Source organism: Xiphophorus maculatus, chromosome 22 (genome assembly GCF_002775205.1).
Source record: "Xiphophorus maculatus strain JP 163 A chromosome 22, X_maculatus-5.0-male, whole genome shotgun sequence".
In the NCBI taxonomy this organism is placed as follows: Eukaryota; Metazoa; Chordata; class Actinopteri; order Cyprinodontiformes; family Poeciliidae; genus Xiphophorus; species Xiphophorus maculatus.
Window position 1 is genome coordinate 4309859 of NC_036464.1, and position 25611 is coordinate 4335469.

The 25611-nt window shown below is 36.1% G+C and overlaps 1 protein-coding gene across 2 annotated transcripts in view; it reads left to right on the forward strand.

Annotated features, from left to right (window-relative positions):
• Nucleotides 1–646: 646 nt before the first annotated feature.
• Nucleotides 647–25611, forward strand: part of cfap46 (cilia and flagella associated protein 46) — a 55970-nt gene continuing 31005 nt past the window's right edge. Inside the window, exons 1-22 of one of the 2 annotated variants that reach the window (XM_023327787.1) lie at nt 647–1001; nt 1075–1190; nt 2311–2448; nt 3952–4016; nt 4643–4807; nt 5265–5388; nt 6268–6362; nt 7088–7243; nt 7394–7493; nt 7830–7928; nt 9448–9638; nt 10303–10528; nt 10708–10825; nt 12286–12415; nt 14383–14507; nt 15486–15592; nt 16695–16807; nt 17681–17893; nt 18430–18592; nt 20272–20424; nt 23362–23472; nt 25130–25311. In XM_023327787.1, coding sequence (XP_023183555.1) covers nt 953–1001; nt 1075–1190; nt 2311–2448; nt 3952–4016; nt 4643–4807; nt 5265–5388; nt 6268–6362; nt 7088–7243; nt 7394–7493; nt 7830–7928; nt 9448–9638; nt 10303–10528; nt 10708–10825; nt 12286–12415; nt 14383–14507; nt 15486–15592; nt 16695–16807; nt 17681–17893; nt 18430–18592; nt 20272–20424; nt 23362–23472; nt 25130–25311 — 2939 coding nt within the window. In that variant the 5' untranslated portion in view covers nt 647–952. Of the gene's footprint in view, nt 1002–1074; nt 1191–2310; nt 2449–3951; nt 4017–4642; nt 4808–5264; nt 5389–6267; nt 6363–7087; nt 7244–7393; nt 7494–7829; nt 7929–9447; nt 9639–10302; nt 10529–10707; nt 10826–12285; nt 12416–14382; nt 14508–15485; nt 15593–16694; nt 16808–17680; nt 17894–18429; nt 18593–20271; nt 20425–23361; nt 23473–25129; nt 25312–25611 lie in introns of those variants that run through there. The other variant, XM_023327788.1, reaches the window with a different exon arrangement.

Sequence of the window (25611 nt, forward strand, 5' to 3'; positions counted from 1 at the left end):
TTAAGTGTCACTACAGTGTCATTAATATTAACTTTTATTTCAAGTAAAGTGAAACAAGTAGCAACAGTTATGAAAATGTCAGTGTCATTAATATTAGCCCTTACCTCAGGTAAAGTGAAATGAGTAGCAACAGTTATGAAAATGTCATTAATTGTCATTACAGTGTCAAGTGCTGTATCAACAATTAATGTTAAGTCTTACATCAAGTGAAGTGGAAAACAGTGGACTACTTATAACTACCATCATAGCTGTAGAACAAAATTTTTAACAAAGTTTTAAAATTGTTCCTCCTTTTAAAGTGTTTTCATATATTTTGACAGATGCTGTTGAGTAGTAAAGTTCAGAATGGGGACTCTGACCCCCATCTGTCCCTCCCCTCCTTTTCTTAATGCTTGTTGATGAGTAACATCAACAAGATTGATGTTGATGAAATATCAACATATTTCATGTTTTCTTTTTTCCTTTTTTATCTTTTATTAACGTATCTATAAATTCAATAGAATTCCAGATGCTCATCCAGGACAATAACATTTAGTTGCACTGTAAGTGGCACAAATGCATTATCCGATGAGAGAGAGTGAGGTAGAGAGAAAAAGCGAGCGGGAGCTTTATGGCCTTTGCGTGTGCCGTAGGTGAAGTTCGGGCAGGACAGTGGTTGCTACGTAACACTTCTCTTAGCAACGCTTCCCCAGCAACAAACTAAGGAACGGTTGGAGATGGGTCATACTCAAAGTAATCGTTTAGTGCAGACCTTGAACACCTGTTGATGTGTTTAGTTGAAAACTGACAACACTCTTATTGTGTCGTATTTTTAGAAACTTTCAGAAAGAAACTTGAAAGTCTTGACGGTTCATTTCTAAAATCAGGTGCGCGTGTTTCGTTTGATAATAAGCCAACTTCAGTCCAGACGCTCATGTTAAATTGGCCTTAGCGTCTGCACTTTCTCCACACAATGGAGTTCGATATTCGTGAGCACCTAGCGAAAGTACAGGAGAGCAAAGGTTTGTCATGTGAATATGGAAAGGTGTGGAAAGTGGGAGATATAAGTTCACGGTGTTTGTTTTACATTTTCAGACGTCGAAGCTCTTCGGTCTGCTTATCGTTTGATTAAAGGCACGACATCAGCTGGGACTAGCGGGCCACGCATTCCCCCAGAGCTATATGTCATGTGTGCGGAAAATGCTCTGCAGGTGAAGTATTTTACTACCAGCTGAAGTAAAATATAAACAAAAAACTGTGCAAGAGTTTAGTGGAGATTGTCCCCCTATTCGGACAAGCTTTATGAGGACGTTGATTTCATTTGCCAGCGGGTCTTGGCACATTTTCACACTTTCAAAAGAACCAACAACATTTGCTTTAATTGCCAATGGGCCACTAAATATAGATTGACCACCAATTAGAGTAAATATCTAGTAAATATAGTATGTTGGCATAAAGGTGTGAAGTGTGAATATAGGATGTAAGAAAAACACCAGCTCTGAAGTTTCTCACAAAATGCTTTGAGAAGTGCTTTTTTATGTTGAAAAGAGCACATAGAAGTGTCAAACAAGACATGACGCTGTGAGCACCCCTCAGGACTGAAAGATTTGCATCTGACTGCAAATGATGTCAAGGTATACATACACTCCTGCTATAGAGAGATAGCATGAGACTCAAGGAGGAACAAAGTTAGTCAGATAAAGTTAGGACTTTCTTAATCAGTTTGGCTCATTAAAAATGTGGGGTTTTTTTTGGAAGATTTGTGGAGTAAAATTTTGATAAATATTACAAATCCCTGTATTAACTAGCTAAGATTCACTGAATTTGAAGGTAACACTAACAGTTGTGGTCATAGTCTGGGAGTGTTTTGTTCTTATAAGGGAAGTCTAAAGCTTGTTTTTGTATGTTTTTAAGCAGTTTCATTGTTGTTAATAAAACCCGTTTGCTCTGTTGAATTGTTTAAACATTCAATGTTGCTTGTGAAACTTTGAACATTTTACTGGAATATTTAGTTATCTTTTTTTCTTCATTATAACATATAGTAAGTTTTCTGTCTACTTGTAATCGCTTTGACTCTGATAACAGTTCCACTATTGGACTACTTGTTTATTTCTCATAAAAACAATTCTTAGCAGAAAATATGTAAATATAAACATAAACATTACAAAAGGCTTAGGTTTGATGATATCTCTTAACTGCACTGCATTAATTTTACAATTTAAAGTTTAAGCAATACTTTCTAATTTTCATGGTTTTCTGAAGACATACGTATAACATTAAACTTTTTGCCATTTGTCCCTAAGTGTTCCTCTTTCCCTTTCTTTTTTTCAGATGGAGGATGTGCAGATATGCTTTGAATGTCTAAATAAGTACTTTGAAGGTGATCCGCCTCATGACCAATTTTTCTGTCGAGCTCTCATGTGCCAGGGCCAGCTGATGTCTCTGTTTGTGTCTCATGCAAAGAGTGTGGTGAGGACAGTAAATTGGGCACATGGCTATGTGTGAATGCATGTTCATGTTTGGGTTTTTAGTTCAGAGTGACATACAGTATGTGCAGGGTTTATCTTGAGGTACACCAAATGTAAGCAGGTCCCGATCAAGATGTTTTATTTCCAATACAGATGCAAGTCCTTTATGACTGGGCATTAGCTAATACCAAATACTAGTGGGATACCAAATGGTTAACAACGCAGTAATCCTAAAGTGTAGCCAAATGATACATTATCTTTTATCAGTTTGAAGTGTCTCAAGCATCTGTTTTTTCTCAACAGTGATTTATATTGTGTAGCAACAGAAGTTTAGTGCATAGCAGGCTAACATTAGCATTATTAATCTCTGTTTTGCGATGACTTATAGTCGTGACTCAGCCATAGATAATTGCTTATAACATATTTCAGTGTGGTTCCATTTAGTCATGTTCGGACATAACTTACATGAATAGTTGTTTTCCTGCTTACGAAAATGTATCACTTTGATATCGGTGTTGTAAATTGAATGACTAGTGTTCCAGGTGTCTGAGCACAAAGCATCAATCATGACAGACAGGAAACTGCAACAGCTATTACAGTCTCTCTTTCAGAGTTTTGCAAACAACACATGTGAAAGTTGCTTCTCTGATTTTAGAGGTAAAGATGACATTAAATCGACTATACCAGAAGGTTTTAGTAGTTCAGTTTTAGGGACTCGGATACCAATCATCTAACCCTCTATGGCATGGCGTTGCCCTCAGGCAACAAACCACATAGCTGTACCTCACATTGCTCCTTTATTTTATTTTTTGGGGGGCATGATTTTTGACATATTTTTGTCCAAAAAAAAGTTTTTTTATGAATATAGTTTTTGTTTGATTTGTATTTCATTTCTCATAATCAGTGTAGACAATCTTGGTGTTCTAGACCAATGTTACCCTGAGGCAACAAACCCAAATCTGGTTCCAGGAGGTGTCAGAGTCCGATTTTATGATTGACATGTAATTAGGGACCACCAAGCTCCCAAAGAATGCAGGAAAATAATTCTTCCCCACAAAAATAAAAAGTCATGCCATAGAGGGACAGGCTGGTACTGGGAAATAGATCATGAATAAAATAGTAGACACTTTTACCTTTTTAAAACCTTTATATATTATTATTTTTACTTCAGTTTAGAAAACTTGTAGTATTTTTCTTTAAATATATTTTCTGTCTGCTATTATGATGTCCAATCTTAGTGCTCAAAGGCAAATGTCCTGCAAGTTTTAGTTGTTCCTTCATTCAACACACTGGCATCCAGTAAATAACTCCCATCCTCTCTGAAACCTGCTAATTGACTGGGGAGGTAATTCAACCGTTTGAATCAGCTGTGTTGATCTGTTGACACATTGCAACATGTAGGACACCGGCCGGGAAGAACTAGGGGTTTATTGTACATGTTTTTTTATGTTTTCTTATGTGACATGTTGACAGTTCCATATTTTGCAATTATTTTATATTTCAGAAAGATATCAAGGAGGCTGCGGGGGATTTTCTGTTAGCAATTGAAATAGCTAAGAGCGACCCAAGGTATGCTGCCACTCAGAAGTATTCAGCTTTCTAGCTTTGGTATGCTCCTCATCAGCAGTCTCACTGAAGGTTTAATTTGTAAACTGTTGTAGCACAACAACTATTAAACTATTGTTTAGAATCCATTCCTCTCAACATTAAAAGTAACTTAAGGAAACTGTGCAGAGTGGATGGTTAAAATAAATATAACAAGGAGCTGGAGGGCTCCTTGCCGGAGCTGACCCTTGCTAATTAACTCATAACCTGTCAATAAACGGGTTGAATGAGTATTACCAATTAACAACAAAGGGAATACATATCTAATACATCCAGCTCAGATTAATGCACTACGCACTCTCTAGTGAATAAATTAGAAGCACTCAAACACCCTTCTCACTGAAGTTTCTCCAGAACAGCTCCTTGAATTCAAATATGCCTCAAATTTCACACAGTTTCTTATCCCTGCTCCTCTGGCTCATTGAGTGATCATTAATGCACGCACATTTAGAAATTCACAGGGCTTCTGCAGACACAGTTGACACTAGGTCTGAATTGAGCTGTACTAAAAGATGGAATTGGTGGCAAGTGTATTGTATGAATATTTCAGTGTTCTCTTTGTTTTTCTGTATATTTTTTGTGTCTTACAGCACCCACTTCTTGGTCTTCAACACTTCAGTTCTCTACTTTCAGGGAGTGCGTCCTCTCCTTCAGCCTGGAATGTGTCACCATTTGGTTCCCTCCTTAAAGCAGGTGGTGAAAGGTTTGGAGGAGGTGGCTGACCAGGACCACAGCTGGAGGGCAGAGCTCATGATGCAAGTGACATTGACTTCACCAATATTTCTGCTTTTGAATCCGACCACACTCATGCACAATTTATTAGGATGACACACCAAGCTGTTTAACTAGCTCAGCCTTCTGGCATCCCCAGTTACTGTACTTGGTTGTCATTTTCTATTTATGAAGAGGACAATCTGTTCTGATGCAAGCTGTTAAATCATGTTTTCCTTTTATGCCTTTGGTCCAAATGTTTGTTTCATCTTTTTTCGGGGAAGAAAACCCCAAAGCAAGGATATCAAAAGCATCTTATACAAAACTAGCCTGGTCAAGATGCAATGCCAGCTTGTGTTGCTAAATACTGTGTGTCCATGCAGCACAATTGTTTGTTTTTTTGTCAAAATCTGAGAAATAACTTGGCAATAACTTGGCATTAAAATATTAGGATTTTAATACACTCATAACATGAGGAGTTTGCCCTCTTTTTCTATGCAGAGAGTTGGTTAAATGTATTTTGGATTCTGGAGAACTGAAGGATGCTGCAAGTTATGCCAAGGTTACTGAAAGGTTCATCAAGTCACATACGCCATATCTCTACCCAGGCTTGTATAGATTACAGGTAAACAGATTATTGAAAGTGGAGTGGTTAAGTTGTTTTGTGGGATGATTCTTGTTCTTACTTCTCTTATGACAACAGATAAAAATTGGCTGTTGTGCTAACTTTGGCATGTTTACATTGTTGCTTACTGCTGACATGTTGATTAATATGCATTGTCCTAATTGAAATAAAAATGAAATGAGAATGAAGTTAAAACTTACCATTATAACAGAGTCCCTTCTCCCTTAATTATATGCACTCCTAGTAAAAATTTAACAAAATATATTCTAACTTTTTTTTTTTTTACATTAAAATAAATAGACTTTTTTCAGCACATTCTGGTAGTGCATGCCATCTAAAACCTAACAAAGTTCCCATTGGCTTCAGAAGAGCATATCAGCTGCTTTTCCAGATTTCTGAAAGATCCACTTTAGGATTTTGTAACCAGATTACTCAGTTTTACTTTCATATAACCAAAACACACAGTTCCAGGTAAAATGTGTTCCTAATGACTAACTGTTCTCAAATTAAAGGTAGAATTTTTTTTTTATTTCAGTGAGAGATTATATAAATATTTCTCTAACTTTTTATAACAAGTACCACCTTGATATTGACTGTAATTTCTAAGTATCATGATACTGCTTTATTAAACTTCTTTGAAAAACAGCTGTACAACAAGACTTGGGAAAAGAGAAACGTGTTCTTTTTTTCACCAACTGTTGAGCAGGGGTCCCATTTATAAGTGTGGTGGTGATGTAACATCTATGTTCTTTATTTTAACCAGAAGGGAAAAGACAATCCTTGGCTACAAATATTAAATCTGATAGCAATAATAAAATTTGTAATATTACACCTTTCAGTCAAACATATTGTGATGATGGGATGTCTTCTTCTCTGTAGGTCCAGGAGAAACTGTTACAGGATGATGAGCTCCTTGAAATCAGCAGACAATGTACCAGATTGAAAGTTATTTATAAAATCCAACAGTTCAAAACGTAAGAATAGCGTTTGTCATTTTGACAGAACTGGTGGGGAGGGATAAATAGCGCATAGGCAGACAAAGGGCAAGGACTAAGTAAAGGGTGTAGGGACTTTACACTTTGTCTTTTTCCATTATTATCCAGACTTGAAATCTACTGAAATCAAATTTCATTCTTTTCCTCACTGCTCTGGAACCCTATAGAGTCTGCTCCATCTGCTGCTGCAGCATAGGTTTTATAGTATTTTCGTTTGGAATCCCACAGACAGTGTAGACACTGGTTTCTTTTTCAAAATCAATAAAAATGTCATCCATATACAGAAATAGTTGGAGTCATGTTGGCCCTTCAGTCTTGGAAACTGTGCAAGTAAACTCTTCTCTCAAATAGGAAGAGATTAATTTGGCTTGCAGCTTAAATGTTAGCATGATGATTGGGTAAAGCGAAGGCATAGCCAATCATCTACTGTGCCACCATGTAGTTCATAACTCAACCCCCACTCCTTCTCTGAAGGGCATGTACTCAGCATGTCAAAGCTCCTTATGGCTCTTGATTTCAGCAGTAAACATAAACAGCATTACTCAGGCGGTGCTCCATATAGTCTTTGTTGCCTTGGATTTGTACAATGTATGGTGTGAGTCATATACTCACACCATATGAAGGTTCTAAATGTGCATGGTCTTAGATGCATACATATACATGTGGTAATGCAAACAGACCTTCAGCTCTCTTGATGTTTGCAGTGGGTGGAAGGAACGAAATGAGAAAGTGCTGACGGAGGAGGATTCTGTGAAGCTGAGGGAGATTTTCTCTCTCCTTGTGGATTCAGCCAAAGTGATTGGTGCGCCTGTACATTCTGGCTCTAAACAGATCCCAACACCCATCCAGCCTTGTGACAGGTTCGTGACCCAAAGTGTCCAGGTCAAATCCCCTTTGTTCCTAAACCGCCGCCTACCAGAAACCTTTTCTTTAGGGGACGAGCATGGCTCAGATTACGCTATTCAAATGTCGTGAATCATATAAATTGTGTTTTTATCTGGGATTTGCAGAATTACCTTCCTGCTGGAGTTGGCTCTGCTGTCCTTGCAAGTGAAGGATCAGGAAGTAGCTGTTAACTGTTGGGAACAGCTGAAGTTGGCGGAAGAACTTGTAAGTGTCCAATATTCTTTTTAAAACCTCAGGCAACTGTACAAATCAGACAGACGTGGGAATTTATTCATTAAACCAAATTCAGCCCTTCAGATGGAATAAATTATCTTAGCTTGTGACAAATAAAAAATAGGTCACTTTCTTACTTTGATTATTATGGAATTTGTTTAATAGGAAAGAATTCTGTTCTTTCAGTCATTCTGCACAATCAAACATCACTACATCGCCACGTTCCTTTAATGACTAAAACGTTAATAGAAATTTTTGATTTGCCATCTCATGCTTTGTGCACTGCTGAACAGTAACCCAGGCTAATTGACTCTTCTGTCTTTTTAGAATATTGACCAACGCATAATGATGGAATGTGTCAACTGTGAAATTAACCTTCTGAAGAAAGGGGCAAAGATGAATGACTACTCCAAAGCCAGTGTGGAGGTATTAAATCATCTACTGCAGTTATTATCCATGGATTTTCACTGGTTATTGTATGCAAATAGCCCATTGTCTTGATGACGCATTCTCTATTCTGAGGATCTTCATTTGTAAAAGTGAATCCTGAAACTCTGCAAAGCCAGTTATGTCTCTTTTATGTAGTAGAGAAAAACATCAGTTTTTAGGACCCCTGCTTTTTATACTTTGTACAATCCATCCATCCATTTTCTTACACCCTTATCCTATCGAGGTCAGGAGGGGTGCTGGTGCCTATCCCCAGCTGTCAACGGGTGAGAGGTGGGGTACACCCTGGACAGGTTGCAAGTCCATCGCAGAACACTTTGTACAACCTTCTTTCCCAATAGGATAGCATTGTGTCTTTTATAACAGTTTGCAATGTTAGAGCCCATAGAAAGAGGGATCTGTAACTAATTATCCTTGCACAATCTCTCTTCTCTCCCGTCTACAAGATTTACGTTTAGGAACTGAGATGGCCATCAAAGAAGGTTGAATTTTTTTATCTTCTGAACCACTTCTGTGTTGAAGGATGTTATGGATTACTAATTAAATGTTCTTCAGTGCTCTTATCTACTTAACGAGAATCACCAGTCTCCACAAAGACCACTAGATGCTCTCCACACCTCAACCAGTTCTTTCAGTGGGATTCCATGAAAAAGCCTGATCTATTCTACAACCGTGAACAGAAACTTTAGGACATTGTTGAATTTTAAAGAGACTTTAACTGGAAATGTGCTTTGATCTGATATGAATGCCACATGGTGTTTGTTTGTTAAATTTGTTTGTTGTTGAATCATGAAATACCAGGAATTTTTAAATCAGTTAGATCATGTCCGCAAAGTAAAAATGGATAGTCATTGAGTCTTTCCGCAGGACATTGATCTAAAACATATGGCCAAACACAGAATAGAATAGAATAGAAGTACTTTATTCATCCCAGCAGGGGAACTACCAACAGGTAGTTCAATAGAGACAAAATCAGTCTTCCTCCATGGTCATCTAAAGAAACCCAGTGGGTTGAGGTAAAGACAAGAATGCACAAATTCACCCAGGACTCTGGAACGGTCCAAGACTCTTCTGTGGGTTCCAACCTTGTCAAATGTTACAGGAGAATATGTGCTCTCCCATTTGTAAAAGTGACAAAGGATTAACAACAGGGTGCTACGTCTGGCACTGCTGGGGTTGTATAAAACAACTATTGAAGTAGAAATTTCTCCTCACTGCATAAAGTGGTCAAGGCTGAATATTTCTAAATTATTTCATTGTCAAATTAAGCTGCTGATTTATTAATTTATTCAGTTTTACACATCACTACCAACGGTGCCAATAAGTGTAGCGTCCGTCATGTGTCCATTTTTCCCCTTTGGAAGAACTGACCTTATTAAAAATTGTCTTACTTAGCATATTGAGCTCAATTTAATCCAGATTTAGTTGCCAAATGATGGAAGTGCTGTGCTGTCATTGCCAGAGGAGAAATCCTCAATGTGCAGGTGTTCTCCCACAGGCCCGCCTGAAGGAGATAGAGAAGCTGGATCAGTGGCTAGAGGCTGCAGTGAAGGAAGGGAGGCCCCAGGCTGCGCAGGCGTTGTGTGCTTCCCAGTGGAACCTCTGCCTGCCACTCCTGCAGCACAACCTCAGGAAATGCATCAAGATGCCTCTGCTCAAGTTGGGCCTGGTTCTGGAGTACACACAAAGGTTTATAACCCTCCTACAACTCACAGTCAATTACACCTGCAGTGCCTTATACAGCAATTGGCAGAACTTGGTATAATGTATGAAAGGATTTAAAATCAATCGTAGCTATAGAGACTTGGGTCACCAAGTCTCTATAGCTACGATTATATTATATATAATATGATATAATCAATATATAATATAGTTTTTCCAGCTGTTTAAAAGGGATCATTATCCTGTAGTGTCATATTTAGTTTTTCTTTTATGCTACCCCACGGAACAAGATTCATGTCTTTCTAAATTACTGTCACGTCCGATCATATGTTGAAGAGATAACATTTTCATAGAAAGGTTTTTTGTTAGAATTTAACTAAACTTTAAATTAGCTTTTAACTTCAGTAAAAAATATATCCTCTCATTTATTTGTTTTATTAATAATTTATTCATCATGAGATATTACGTCCAATTTATTTATTTTTTGATGGGGACTAAAAAATATATTTTGGTCAGGTTTTTGTTCTGCAGTCGTCAGGTTTAATTATTTTGAGTTTAAGCCAGCAATTTGTCACTTTGTGTTTATCAGAGAATCAACATAGTTTATTAATATTTCATTTTTGAGAACCAAAACTGCCACAGTTTTTCAGTTCCTCAAGAAATGAACCGTTGCTGAAAATGTTTTGTACAGTATGTCGCTGGAGATGCGGTGCGAAGTCCACTCAGAGCTGGCAGCAATAGAAGAGGAGGATGGGGACCTTAAAGCCTCTTTGTCTCACCTAGAGAAAGCCCTGCTGCTGGACAGTGGGACATACAAAGAACGCCTTTTATCTGCTCTTCATCTCCTGCAGCTCAGACGGACCCCCTACCAAACACCTGCATTTCCCCTGGACAAAGCAGCTAAGATTATGCAGCAGGTTTTCTCCCCATCTGTTTCATTACTTAGCTCATTACTGAAGGTGATATTTATCAAGTCTAAATTAAATGCCTAATAGCTTTAATTCTGCTGGGTATAAGAGAAGTGGCCCAGGGGACGATAGAAAAAGCAGCTGACTACCAATGAAACCTGATTTCCAACTCTTCTTTTCTTTCTCAGGTTAGGGACATTCCGCCCCATCAGAGCACAGACAGACGTCCCCTTCTGGTGTCTGTTGGTCTTCTTTTGGCTCCCTTTGACTTTGAAACGATCCTGAATGCAGACCACCACACAAAATGTACAGATATATTTTCTTTGATTTCACTCTTAAGTAATGTGCTTCATTGTTTTGTGCCCCTCCCCCACAACTTCTCAGGGTTTTATTTTAAATAAATATGGTATATCCATTTTACCCCACATGTATATAATCTTTCATATTACAATCAAAGCTTTTACACATGCCCCAGTGGTACTAAAATCAAAGCGAACATATAATTTAAAAATAGGTAAAGCAGAGCTGGGCTAGAGATTCTTCTAAAACAGTTTTAGCTTGTGTTTTTTGACACTGTTATTCTCCGTCATTTACAGAAAATAATCAGAAACAAAGTGAGGACAAAGTGAGGCAGATGTAGAAAACTCATGGAAACAAATTCAGTGACATGATTTACAGTACAGTGAGCAATACTGGGCTTAAGCTGTACCTGTGTCATTTTATCTGCTAATTCTTGAACAGCCAATCTGCTTAGATAAAACACAATTGAATTTTTTTTATTCACATTTTTTTATTACCAAGAACTGAATATTTGACAGAAAGAAAATTAGCTTTTCCACAGAACCTCTAATGTTATGACTTAGATTAGTCAGATGTGTCTCGACACAACGCATCTATACCAGCAATCTTCTGTCACAGACTGTATACAGCTAGCTTAAATATTTGAATTCTCCTTTTAGAGAAAAAATATGAAAACATGTTGCAATACTGCATCACTGTTTTATCTTGCTTGAAAGAAGAGAGCTTTGCTTACTGAGTGCTTATTTAAAATGCACCTGGAGGAAAAGTTACAGAATGTGATGCTGTGGCAAGAAAACAGGCAGAGTTGCTTACATGCAAACTGGCAGCTGGTTTACAGTCTAATGTAGACCAATGCATCTCTTGTATTAAAAAGGGTGAGTCACATTTATAGAGAGGTTTAACAGCTCGAATGTGATTTCTTTGAGTCTGTCTTTCAGCACTCAGAGTGAGTCCCCATCAACTGTAGGGAGTAAATTTAGGGAGCAGAAGGGTGTGAGCTTTGGGAGAGCCTTTGATCTCTGCCTCATCCAGACTCTCTGGTCCACAGTTCGACTTGAACACTCAGCAGCCCTAATGACCCAGGGTAGAACTCGCCTTTGACAGTGAGTCAAAAGGCTTTTTCCTCAGGCATGGGTTAAAAGCTTTGCTCCCCAGAGGCGCTTCTTGCTGCTGTGGAGGAACCTCAAGCATTTTTCTAAACGAAGACACTTAATCATTGTGCTCTTTTCTTCAAAGCCAGCACATGATGAAGCCCTCGAGAGTTAAGACACTTAATTATTAGCAGCTTGTAATTTAACCACAAATCTGTATTGTCCCTTCAAGTGCTCTTTTTAAATTTGAGATCTGTGAATCATGTCAACGGGAATGTCATTTTTGTCTTATTTTCTTCTGATGAAACAATGTTTTGGACAATACAGAAGCCTTTCCAGTTTTATAAGAGATTTTCTTTTACAACCACTGTGTAGTTTTTTCAGGAAGTCTTGGAACGGACCCGCTAGGTGTGCTTGCTGCTAAGGCTCAGCATCATTCCAACTGTGTGGAGAAGCTGAATGATTATCTGTCCAGACAAAGTGAAGACACAGATAAGACAGTGAGGTGTGTGTTTCCACTTAGTAACAATGACTTAAAAGAATATGAACTAAATTAAAATTCCTATTTTTCTTCTTTTTCAGTGTAAAAAAAATAGGTATTTGTTTTACACTGAACATCTGATAGGTTTATTTGTCATAATCTGCAAAGAATCAGCCAGAGACAGAGATTAGGTTTCTTTTGATTTCTTTTCTGCAGAATAGGAGAATTGAGAACAGACGCGACGAATCGCTGTCAAACACTGTCTGGACTCAATTCTGCCAGTTCTTTCTTTGCATTTCTCTTTATTGTATAGAAAAAGGAGGTTGGGCTTCTTCACACAGTCACACAGAGAATTGACCAACCGTCTTTACATTCTGGAACCTCCTATGGACATGCCCTTATAAGGGCATGTGGCTGACCACAACTAATCAGTTACAGATGGAACTAATAACACATGAATGTTTAACGTTTTTAGCTTCCAAGCAAACATCCTAAACAAAGTTAATAATATACTACACTACAAAAGAAAGAGAAGTTAAGTAAATATAAAAAGAAGAATAATAGAGTAATAATATGAAAAGAATAATATGAAAGAATAATATGAAAACATAACTTGTAAAATAAACTCATGAGTAAATGAACAGGAGGACAATTTTCCTAACAACATCTCCTCTCTTCTCATCATCACTTGAACGTTTTGACATATTTTCACCAATCCAAAAGACAAACTTAAATTTTTTTCCTTAAACTTTTATGTTATATGTACTTTTATATGTACCGGTAACAAGAAATAGCACATTGTTGACAACTGAAAAAAATGACAAAAGGATATAAGATTTCATTAGGAACAAAAATCAATCAGATTAAAGCAAACATCCTGTCTTGTTTACTATTACCTTTTCAAGAAAATAAAGTCCAAACACTACCACCAGAACTCACCTTGATTTATAAATGGAGTCCACTTGTATGCTATTTACTTACTGTATAGGTCTCACATGGTTTTTAAAGGACTTCAGAGAGCAAACAGCATCATAAACACCAAGGAACAAGGGAGACCGGTCAAAGAAAAACTTCTGGAGAAGTTTAGAGCAGAGTTAGGTTACAAAACAGTATCCCAGGCTTTAAACATCTCACAGATCTCTGTTTAAAGTTTGTATGTGACAGAAAACCAACACTGCATGTTACCCTGAATACTAATATGGGATAGTTTAGATCATAGCGTATTTTCTTGTTTGGCCAAGCTAAGCTTACGCCATTTTGAAAGAGGAACGAGGAAACATTTTTTGCAAAACTAGTAGAGACATATCTCAGAAGACTTGTCTGTGGCAAAAGGTTTTACAAAGTGTTGACTCAGAGGAGCTAGTGACAAACGCTTGCTACTATATTCAGATGTTTTTTTTTTGTTAAGCTTGTAGAAACCATGCATCACTTTACTTTGTCTTTACAATTATACACTACACTGAGTTTCTACCAGAAGCCTTAGTAAAATGTATCACAGTCTGTGGTTGTTTGTAGCAAAATGTGAAAAAGTGGTGTGAATACTTTTGTAAGGCACCATTTACTTATTGTTACACTTTCTGCAATTCAGCTGGAAAATTGACAACAGACCGAGACAGTTGAATTGAATTAGTTGAATTTTAATCCCTACTTTATTACTGTACATGAGATACAGATGAGTATTCAATTTATTTGTGCTGTCAGCAGTGAAAGCTCTTGTGTTTCATTAACACTTCCCATTTACAGTGAAGTATCAACTATTCTGTCCATTCTGCTGACACTAACTTGAAAGTCTTTAACCACTTAACGGTCACCCTCAAAAAAGTCAATGAATCCATGAAGATACCAGCGTCATCATGGCAGTAAAGGGGTTTTAAACAAGCTTATTCCTAAGAGCATGCAGACATCCAAAAATGTTTTTTATATAAAGTTCAGCTTTTCAATCTAAAGAAACTAATCATTTATAAATCATTTTTATTTTCTCACTATTTCAGAATAAAGCTGTGGGCAACTCTAGCAAAGTCGGCCAGGAAACTGGAAGTCTGGGACGTGTGCCGGGCTGCGTGTCGATTCTGTTTGCTTTATGATGACGGAGCAGGGAAGAGTTCAGAATCTAACAGTGAGTTGATGAAATTCCTTTCAATTAAGTCTAAATGCACTTATTATGACCATAAACACTTTTATTTAGAGCTTTAAACTATTTTTTAGAATAATTATGATTCAACATGCAACTGTTATGATTTTTAAGTTTGAATTTGTTATTGTACACGGAGTCAAAATTACATGTTTATTAAAAATTATTATGTATAGCTGCACCTCAAGCATGTGCTATTTTAGACATCAGCAAGCTTCTAGCATAATGCCTGCTGGATATTTGACCACTTTTCTTGGCAGAATTCGAATTCATTTAAGCTCATTGGTTGCAAGGCACTGACCCAGCTTTTGAACATAATCCATAGTTTTCAACAGGGTTCAGTTTGGGTCATTCCAAAAACTCAGTGTTAACCTGCTTGAACCATTTCAAATCCAAAGTTGGTTCATATGTTACATCATTATCCAGATGGTTCCATTTGCTTCTGAACTTTAACCATCCGACCAAACTGATCTCCCTCAGATAAAGCTGAACTGTTTAAATTTAGTTAGTGTGTGTATGTATTTGAGTCATTTTGTATCATTTTTACACTGTATGGTGTTGACAAAATCCACAATATATTCACACCTATGGATTCAATTCCTTTTTTCAACAGTCTCTACTGTTTTATTTTCATAATCATCCAGCCTAATTTATTCAGATGCATTTTAAGTCCTTAACTAAGATAATTTTTAAATAACGTTGTGCCTTATAGCTGAAGTGAAAATTATTACAACATTACAATTCTTTTGGAGAATTGTGATTAAGTATATAATGAGTTTTGCTGTAGAATGAATTCCCTTTCTGTCCAGTTTGTAGATCAACTTGCTGTAAAAAGTCTAGTAGCTGATTTGATCAAAGGACAGTTTCACTAAAATAACTACTGGACAGAAATCAGTATTTTTGTTCTAACTGATGAAAATGTTTTGTCTCTGAATTACATCCAGAATGTTTTTAACTCTCCAGAATCTAAAACCTCCAAAAAAGGAAGCGCTATGCTGTCTTGCAGTGGAACCCTGAAGTGTGAGGAATTGTTGCATCTTTTAGCAGAAATTTGCTTCATCAATGCTGAGGTGTGTTTTCAAATATATGGTTTTGGATCACACAAGAACCATAGTTCTGTTTTGTTCTTACCTAGAGGAGTGATATATCATATTTATTAGCATTAGTAGTCATTTTTCTATATACTGCTTCTGATCTAAATAGCATGATTATTTTATTATGGAGTTTCCTCGGATAATTGGATTTGTTTCATAGCGGCATTTCTAATTAGATAATTAGGCACATTATTACTGTGTTCTCAGATTCAACAAACCGAGTTGCTTTTTACATGCCTTAATTGTTTAGGTGCATATTTTAAATTAATAGCTCCATTATATGTCATTTCTATTTTCAGTGATAACTAATTTGATAAAACCCAATCCTCAATTTCTTTATCAAGTTTAGTAGATGTTCATCAAATTTCTGTTTTATTTTTTTAATGTTTATTTTACATATTTGAATCTATTTTGAGTGGTTTATGTTTCCAAACACATAATTTAGACTTTGTTCGTTTTTAAGAATGTTATGTTTGCTTCTTTTGCTCTAGCTCGTCAACAAATGCTCCACAGGGAAGTATTCATGCATTATGGGATTATTTTTTAACAAGCCCGTGGGGCTGCACAGAGATTGGACAGAGTCAGAAGTTGTTGGGCTTGTCGTACGAGCTTGTCTTTCTGCGTAATCCTGCACCACATCAAGCCTGCAGCCTTAAGTCTTCATTAAGCCTATAGAGATGTTAACTTGACAGCACTTTGAAGAAAATGAAGACACCCATGCACAGCCACGACATGACCTTGCCAAAACTGACACACGTGCACACACAGTAGTGTCTTTTCTTGCTTCTTTCATGTTTCTTTTGCTTTGTTCTATGACACACGACCATTTTTTCTGGGGAATTTGCTTATAATTCATTAATTTTATTCTGATGATGAGTACCACTCTTATCTAAATAGTATGCCATTGGTTCTTTCTTTTGTTTGATCTATGCAGCAAGTTTTAATGCCTCTAGAGACATTGTCATAGCCACAGTGGGAATTCATATCTTCTTTTTATTGTGAAGATATCGTAACAGTATGTCACCTCTGATGTTCATGTGTTGAATAAGGAGAAACAAATTTGTTCTGTCTTACTTAGGCCACCGTCCAACAGCTGTTAAAAGAGGGAGTGCATCTTAACAGCCCAGCTCTGCCGCCAAAGGAAGAGAAGGTGCATGTTTCTGAGGACGATCAAAGATGGATTCTTTACAGGTGAAATTAACAATATATAAATTTTTGTTTACTAGTTTAAAATTGTATTGAAAAAAATTCTATGGGGCAATTTCATGAGGCTAAATACAAGTTTGCAAGACCTTCTAACTCTCAAATCACATTTAGATTTGCTTTGAAAATAGCTCTACTTAGCAAAACAACTCTCTGCTCTGACACAGTTTGGCCTTATTTAAATATAAAAACATGCATTTAGATAAAAAGTTGCCAATTTTTATGCATATTTAATTGCAACCAGATCAAATTGGTGGGAATTCTAAAAAATAGGCATAGTTGTGTGATTGGAAAAAAGAAAAACATCTGCGCTGAGTTTTAGTTTTTCAGTACCTGAAATTATTCAATTTTATACTTTTTCACAGTGTTGAAAATCTGCATACTTCTCTCTGTATGGGGCAGAACCAGTAATTTAATACTACGTATAGACCAGAATTATTGGTAAAAATACATTTCCATTTTGGCTTTCTAATAACGCATATGCTGTAGTGATAAAATTAATATAGTGTTCACATCAGCCCTCACTAAGTCAAAGATGATATATTAGAATTGTACATCATAATCAATAAACTGTAAAGTAAACAAGATATTTAAAGCTTAAAGTAAGTTAATATTTATCAGTTGGCAGCTAAAGTAAATGCATTATTTTTTCCCCTATTGTCCTTAAAAGGAAGGAAAACAAATTCAGACATTTAAAAAGGTTCAACTAGCATCAGAATTTCTTGCACATTATTTTTGTACCTTTATATTTTAAAATTCTTTACAACTCATAAGAAATCATTGTTTCTTTCTTCTTCTTCTCTAACTGCTTTCTTCGTCTCTTAACCCATTATAAGTTGTACGTGTTGAACTCATTTACAGAGACTGGATCAAGAGTCTGTCTGCCTATGCCACCCAGTGCTTCCTGCGGGGAGGAGAGATCGGGGTGCATATCGGGGAGCATTGTCTGGTAGAAAATGCAGCCATTTACTTGTGGAACTATAATGCCCACATGCTGGCTGCTGAGGAGTACAAACTCCTGCTTCCCACCTTTCAAAATCTAGTGGAAATGCTCCTAAGAACGAAATATATCAGGTAGTTCAACTTTCTAAATCAAATATAAAGCAAATATGATGCTTCTACGTAAAATAGTTCAGATAGTAGACTTGATGTTGCGAAAAGATTTAGTTTTTCATGTCAGAGGTTATAAAACAAATGACCTCAACAACAAACTAATTTTCAGCACTTGCTTTTGATATGAAATGCAATCATTTGTCAGTGTAGTATTTGAAAGATGTCATCATTTGACATCTTTTAGATGATTGACTACACCTATTCATTATGCAGTGGATTTTAAGAAGTTTTTTTTGTCATGAACTCTTTACAGAGTGGTTCAGCTGAAAAAACATTCAAATTCTTCATCAATATTGACTTGAATAGTTGTTTTTATAGTTGTTTTTAATCACAGATGAAAAATAATTATTATTTTTAGGTGAATAAAATGGGACAAAATTTCCTCCAGTTCAGTGGTAGTTTTGACTAATGTAAAAAACAGGTGTTTAACCTCTATTAATCTGCCTATTTTCAAATATGATGTGAGTTTGGGGCATTTTTTGCGTTGTTTCCCTCAGTAACCTCACCATGTGTGTAATGGTGTGCAATGCTGCAATTCGTGGGCTGACCCAGTCTGCGTGTGATTCTGTGCGGGCAAGCGCAAAAGAAAGATACAGAGGATCAAAACAAGGCATCCTGTTAGATGATGCTGGCTTACAGGATGTAAAGAAGGCATTAGAGGTAGGTGTGACTGCAATCTAAAAAATGGAATGATTATAATTAACATATTTAACTTAGAAATGTAAGATATGACTTGCTGCTAGTGTAAGATAAATTTAACAATTTGAACTCCAAAAGGGTGATGTAAAGACTACGGACATACTGTAGCTCTAAAGTACAGCTCAATACTTTGAGTTGTTGACGAATGCTAAGCGCTGTGAGCAGCTATGGAGGAAGGCGGTGAGGGACAGAAAAGAAGCGCCACCAAGAAAGAGACAAAAAGTGTCAAAAGTGTGGGATCACTTTAAATTAAATAAAATGAAATAGAAAAGATAACACACCTCTGTGGTTTACTGCAAAGCGGCATTTTACAATAGCACGTCCTATATCAGTGATGCCCAAAGTCAGTCCTCGAGTGCTGGCATCCTGCATGGTTTACTTCTCTCCCTGGTGGTAGTAACAACCTTTTCAGGATCTTCTTCTTAGGCCTCCAATGAGCCAGGTGCATTAAGCCAGGGAGAGAAATAAAACATAAAGGTTGCCAACCCTCCATGGCCGACTTTGGGCACCACTGTCCGATGCTGCAACACCTCAGCGGAAAACATCCAGTACTTGCGTCAAGCTCATTCGTGGCTGATAACAGGTGACGTTTTTGTGCCCGTTGCAAAAAACTAACTTTTATCACAAAATCTGTCATGTTATATGTGTACAAAGATACATTTTGGCTAATAGTACATGTACTTGATCAAGAAGTGTAATGACATAGATTATAAATATCTATTTTATAATAATAGTTGTTTTATACTTCAAACTTGAAACTAGAAGAGATGTTTAAATTGTATTGACTTGTTAAACAATCTTATTTTTTCTTATTAAAAAAGAGAACTAGAATGTTTTTTTACTAGCATTTCTCTTTCATATATTTGACTAGCTTAGGTAGCTACTACAAAATAGGATTTATTTATTTTTTGTTGGATTGCTTGATTTATCTTATAATATATAGATTTCTTAATTACTAAAATAATTGTTCACAGCAGCCATAGTATGCAGTTGCATTAGGGTTTAGAGAAAGGCTGTTCAGGAAGCATTACTCTTTTTTTTTTTAAAGAACAGCAGAGATAATGAATCACCTCAGAAATATCTGGATGTATGCTGGAGTGTGTTAAATGCTATGTTTCATCCAGCCTGCATACATCATGCATATAAGCCTCCATGAAGCTGTTGGAAGTCAAAATTTTGACTTGTTCTTTGTTGCCAATTAAACTCGGTTTCTTCCTTTCTATTCTGGAAATCCTCTATGAATATCAGCTCTAACTTAAGATGAAAGAGCTTTATCATTGAATTATTAACTGAATTTCATCATGCCTGCTTATAATGAGAACTAAGAAATAGGCCTTTGTGGTGTATTTTTATGTGGAATAGTGAAATACCACATGAGAAGTCACTTTGAGGTCACCACAGCTCCTCAGGTCACCTACTGGCCAAAGGCATGTTCTAACTAAAATATACATCTTAAAGATACTTACTGACAAAAAAAATTATTCAGAAATATCTTAAGAGTAGATGCAGGTTGATGTAGTTCTGTGTTATTGTTTTTTAAATGTTATTTATTTTTTACTGCACTTGCTTCTTAGTGAGTATAAAGTACACAAAGTTCTCACTGATGGAGCCCCAGTTGTCTTCTTTGCACTTTCTTCTAGCTGTGTGAGTATGCCCTCCGCATATCCAGTGGTGACAGGACTAGGGAGACTGTTCCAATTGCAGTGAGAAAACTGGTGTTAACCTCATGGGTGCAGATAAAGCAGCTCCTGCATCAGCAGATTGGCGAAAAGTTGGACATATTCAAAGATAAGGTAACTCTGATGTGCTTTGTCTTCCATGCTTTAATCACGATCATGGACGTACCTATCAGAACAAATTACAATTCAATCTCAGACTAGTGGAAGTTGTTGATAGGTATTAATGTTAAAATACTCGCTTACCAAATCAAAAACATCTTCAAACTCAGAAATCACATCTTGACTACTATTTACAGTAAAACATGTTCTACATTAAGATACCTTATGTTTCCTTTTCCTCTTGTGGGATATGAAACTCTCCAAGCTAACCACATGAAGTTGAATTTAATTCATCAGTCAAACTGGGTCAGATTACTCACAGATAAAAGAAGTAGGTTTGCAAATTCCTCAGCATCATTCAATACTGGATGATGAAATATAAATTAGCTTGATTTTTGTATCTAGTTTTATTTACAAAATTTACACGAAAAAAAAAGAATTTAGAGAATATAGCATACAAACAAAAAACTGTAACAGCTTTTGTTTATCAAAACAGTATTAGCAATTTTAAATCATTTAATAGATACATTTTCATTCATGAGAAACTTTAATAAGAATTTACTTTATATGGACTTTAATTAAATAAGGTAAGTAAATTTTACATTACTATGAACCAGAAACTAAATGGATGTTTGTATTCCTATCTCTAAATGTGCTTTTATGTTTGTATCATTAATTTGTCTGACTGCATTTGTTCACAGCTAATTTACACCGTTTAACTTCATTTCTTGAAATTCTCCTTTGTTTATTGGAAACAAAACACATTTAATGTCACCAGAAGACTCTAAAATAATGTCAGATCTCAGCTTCAGACATGTCTTTAATGCTTTAAATGCTGTGAAATTGTTTGTGTTTTTTGAGAAGTATGTTAAATGATGATTTAGATGAATTGCTCAAAGTTTAAAACGAAAACATTTGTTGTACATAAAGCATCAAAGAACTGATACTTTTGTTTTTATGTCTGTTTTATAAGTCTGAGATGATTAAAAGGTATGGTGATGCTATTTTTAAACTGTATATCTAGTGATTTGCTATCTACTTTAAACAAACTGCCATTCACTTTAATTTCTGCACTAAGAATAAAACAATTAAGTACCATTTTTATCTTTTTACAGTATACGTGACATCAAGGTGAAGGTGGCTTTCAGCTTTAACAATTTTTTTAGGTGTATTTTTGACTCTGTCAAAAATATTACAAAAATATTACATTATATTGTTATGCTCCATGACAAAAAGTATTGTCTCTAGACACATAAAGAAGTTTTTCTGTACTATGTGTACAGTTTAATAACTTTATCAATATTACATTTGTAAAGATGCATTAAAAATCAAATAATAAATAGATTTTTTTTAAACTATGGATTTAAAAATCCATAGATTTTTGATGTAATTTTCCTGAGAAGAAAAACGAAGAGATTTTTGTGCAGAATTTGACTTTTACAAGGAGGCTATGTACTGCTGTGTATAAAATGAACTTAAAGAGCTAGTTGTTTCTGACTACATTGCATTGCAGATGATCCGACCAAGATTTTGTTTGCAGCTTTTTCACAAATGGCAAAAGTAAACTGCTTCACTACTTCTGGTTACAGGTGTTTTTAAGAGACGATTTTTCAGGCCATTTTAAGAACTTCAAGGTGCATGTTTAAAGCTTTTTTTGTGAGAAAATAAAACATACTAGTGCTCATCGTTCCTCTTCAGGCAAAAAAAAAACCATTAATAGTTTTGCTCTCATTCAACTCCCACATTACCCACCTTTCTTTTTTCACCTCAAACATATCACAGGTCTCTATACTTCACTCAGCCAGCGTGACACTGAAAAACTGGTTCATCCCTTCATCTCTTCCAGGCTAGATTAATCAAGATTGGCCCCTTTACTCACCAGCGCATTTAAGATAATACTTCCACCTTCCTCAAGAAATGGCTCAAATTGCACAACATCCCTTCTTTGCATCCGGACTGAACTTCCAACTGATGGGCTTTCTGCTCAGCAGCATCCTAGAATTTGCCTCTAGAGCTTCTGAGGGCCTTGAAAACCACAAAAACGCATAAAAAGGAACTTAAAGCTTTTCTCTTTCAAACTTTTTATAATTAATGACTGTGTTTTGGTTGTTTTTATCTTTGGAATTTCTAAATGTAAAAAGCATTACAAATGTATTATTGATACTACTTATGGACTGGATATCTACAGATTAATACTAATGGTGATGTAGAAAGCCAGTACAGGCCTGAGCACAGCTACATTCAGTGCTAAAAAGTGCAATTGAGTTGTTTTTAGAGGTTTTCCATATCTGTAATGTTCTGCCCTGACTGTCTCCATTAAACATCAAATTTGGGCTGAAGTGGGGTGCTGTGGTCACACATTAGTCGTGAGAGTGGATGTCACGGGTTCAATTCCTGGCCCGATGACCTTTGCTATCAGCCTTCCCCTTCTCTCATAGCACGCTTTCCTATCTGTCAGGTGAAGGCCACTAGAGCCACTAGAGCCTCAAAAAACTTTACCTGAAAGCTGAAGTAGCTGAAGTAATGAATAAGCAAGAAGTGATAAATATTATCAATAGAAAACAATGATTGTTTGGGGAGAATATGTTAGCTTAGCATTGCTTTAATCATTCTCTTTTATTTATAAGTTTTCATGTCATATTGTTATAAAAATATTGAGGAGTAGAACAGATTAAATCTAAATTATGTTTCAACAAAGCAAAGATACTTGGATTTTCATCTTCTGCAGGTAAAATGTTTAATGCTGATAATCTCTTCACAGAACCCCACTTCAGAAATTTTCAGTTTCATAATTCTCCTCCCAAACATGAATTATAAAGTTACAGTTCTATGTGCAATAATACCTACATATAGGTCTGTCGACCTTCTCTGAAATCACACTTAAGAGGCTGGTGCATATTTAACAGAGGATTGAATTGAAGCAATCAGCACTGTTCTCCCTCTTGTTTGCAGGGTAAGAATAAGAATGTAGTGGCGATGAGTCGTGTGCTGGTGGGACTGGAAATGCTTAACTGCAATAAGAATCCAAAGTATATGGATTTTTCAGTTCCCAGTCTCTCCACAGTATGTACCTCCCTATCTGTGTTTTCATGCTGTAGCTGATGCCCAGATGGCAGCAGCAGATGTTTCAATGACCTTATGAGTCTCATGAATGTGTCATTTTCTCATAAAGTGTCAATTCTTTGAGAAATAATATTCCTGTCTTGATTAAAAGAGTTGTTGTTTTTTTGTCATATTATGAGCGCTACATTATTTTTTTTAATGCATATTGAATTTCTCTGGAAGATCTACACATAAACCCTTTTCCATTTCCTTCTGATTTATTTCCCTAATCATTTCCGTTAGTCTTCTGTCTTTATGTTGATTATCTTTCTTTCATTTTTCTGGTCCTCCTCTCTTTAGCTGTTCTTTAAAATCTATTTCCTGTTGTGCATCCCTCTTCAATCCTTTTTTCTCTAGTTCTATTTTTCTTATTTTGTGGAAGCTGGCTCTCATTTATCAACAGAGGCTGTAGAATTTGGTTGCTTTAATGCTTGTAGAGGTTTTGCATGGGATTCACATATACTAGCAATCACAGTGTATCAACAGTTTTATTTTAATTAATTATATGACTGAAAACAGCTGTCATTGACATAGCATGTACCTCTGAAGTATTGCTCCACATCATAAATGTAACCCTGTCCTCCTACATAAGTGACCCATTGTCCGAAAGCAGAGTGGAAATCTCTCACACAAATTTTTGTCAAACATTGATTATGATAGTGCTCAGTTGAAAGAAAAAACTCTCGCCCCTGATCAGTTTCACATGAGAAATCCACCATCACAAGCTGAAGAAATCTGCTTACATCCCAATAAGGATGCTGTCTTGTTTCTTTATAGACAGCATTTCTATTGGTGCTGTCTTGTTTCTATAAGGAAACAAGACAGCACCAATAGAAATGCTTTCTTTGATCCTACACAGAGTTTAGATTTATATAGTAAGATTGTTTTAAGTAGAAGAGACTTTTATATAGCCTCAGCTCAGTCACTGCTGGCTAAAAATATTTCATTTTTCAGAAACAAAAGTTGTTCTATGTTTTTAATATCCTTCAACCTGCCAAATAAGTAGGCAAGCTTTGTGTTTTCCTATTTCCTGCTTAATTCTACGATATTTATGCTGTTGCAGAGGCAACTTTACACAGCCTAAGGCACATTCATTCTATCAGCCTTTCTAATCTTCAAAGTAAATCAATGAAAAAAAAATCATTAATTAATTAAGAGCAACTGTAAAAATATGTGTTAAATCTCAGAGATATCTTGAGTTTCTTTGCTGCACTGAAACTTGCATGCATGATCTGAGATCCGGTGGAGATTTCACCAGCTTTTACGCTTACCTCCAAATTAAAGCATCCCAAAAATAAACTTGACCTTTTCCTCAATTTTTTCAACTATATACATATTTAATAAATGTGGACTGATTTTATTTTATATGTTTTTGGCCTCCTACTTCTGTATCAGACTTGGTTGCTTAGATATTTCTTTCTTAATTTAGTTTGTACTCATTTCCTTTACATTTGCCCTTTAGATTTCCTCTAATATCCTCTTCCTTTGCTTTTTTTTTCATATTTTAATCTTCCTCTTTCAGTTTTATTATATTTCCTTCTAACACGTCTTCGCCCTTATTTCCTCTGAACCTCTTTTTACCTTTTCCCTGTTTGTTTTTTTCTCTCCTCACCTGAAGCTGGTGGACATGGCGTCTGACTGCAGCTGGCTCGATGCTGTGGTGGAGTTGCAGATGTGGTGCCAGCTGGCTGTCTTCTGTCACAGCGCTGAAGACCACAGCTTGGTGTTACGCTGCACCCAGAAAGCTTTTCAACTGGAGAAGGCTGCAGCAGACAGTGTCACTACAGCGCCCTGTCTCCTGTAAGTCAGGTTTATTCACTTTATGTATATACAGCAATAAATTATAATAGAAGAATCTCAAGATACTTTAAGAATAAGAATAATCCATGTAAATAGTTATATTTTGTTTCAATAATAAAAAGATTTATCTACTTCAGAGCAGTTATTGTTTTTAATTATTACAGTTCTTCAGAAAGACAGTAGTTGAGAAAATTCTTTTTGATACAAACCCAAAAGGTTTATGAAGGCTAGAGTCGTTTTCTCCTTGGGATAGTCTGAGGGAAAGAAGGACATCTTGTGCACATCAGGAGAATTACACTA